Below are 771 nucleotides of genomic sequence, written 5' to 3'. Positions count from 1 at the left end.
AATTATTATTTATTATATTGCAAATGCATGATGTATATGACAAGATAGAATAAATTTAATATTTGTAAATAATTCAAATGCAATGTATGAAGTTCAAAATAAGTGTAATATGTTAATATTAATATTATTAGGTTAAGAAAATACTGTCTCTTGTAAATATTCTTGTTGTCGTTATTGGCATTTTAGTAAAAACTTATTTAAGTACTATAGTGCTACTATTATTGTTGTTTAAATAAAAAATAGCTTCAGAATTATAGTAAACGGAGTAATTTATTTTGCAAAAGTAAAATATGTAAAACAACTAGTTTGGAGTAATCTTCTCCTGCTGCTCCATTTTGTATTTTATTTTTAACCAGATTTATTTCGAATATTTAATAATATGAGAAAAGAGACACATTTTTAAGAAAATTTTGTTAAACGCCTTATGTGTGTACATAACATGTATATATTTATATATTATTAAAATTTCAGAGTGAAAGATGCCTGGAGAACCATCTATGACGACTGGAAATAAAAGTTCTGGAAAAATTAAACGTATTTCTATTCCAAGAGTTCAAAGCAGTACAGACACAGAATTGCAATCTCAAAGTGGATCTACACCATTACAACCAATTGCACTTCATTATGCAGCTTTTCGGGCAGATCCTGATGATAGTATATTACCACCAGTTTTACGATGTAAACTTTTTGAATTATTTCAACAAATAGAAAAGGAATTTGAAGTTCTCTACATGGAAAATTTGGGATGTATGAATATTTATTCTCTTATAT

General features: G+C 26.2%; 1 protein-coding gene across 1 annotated transcript in view; it reads left to right on the top strand.

The window, feature by feature from the left end:
• Positions 1–470: 470 nt before the first annotated feature.
• Positions 471–771, top strand: part of LOC108575529 (WD repeat-containing protein 37) — a 24,386-nt gene continuing 24,085 nt past the window's right edge. Inside the window, exon 1 of the mRNA XM_017938351.1 lies at positions 471–747. Coding sequence (XP_017793840.1) covers positions 480–747 — 268 coding nt within the window. The 5' untranslated portion in view covers positions 471–479. The remainder of the gene's footprint in view (positions 748–771) is intronic.

Source organism: Habropoda laboriosa, unplaced genomic scaffold, assembly GCF_001263275.1.
Source record: "Habropoda laboriosa isolate 0110345459 unplaced genomic scaffold, ASM126327v1 scaffold311, whole genome shotgun sequence".
Classification (NCBI taxonomy): domain Eukaryota; kingdom Metazoa; phylum Arthropoda; class Insecta; order Hymenoptera; family Apidae; genus Habropoda; species Habropoda laboriosa.
The sequence above is the reverse complement of the archived record's forward strand: the minus strand, read 5'-3'. Positions and strand labels throughout refer to the sequence as shown.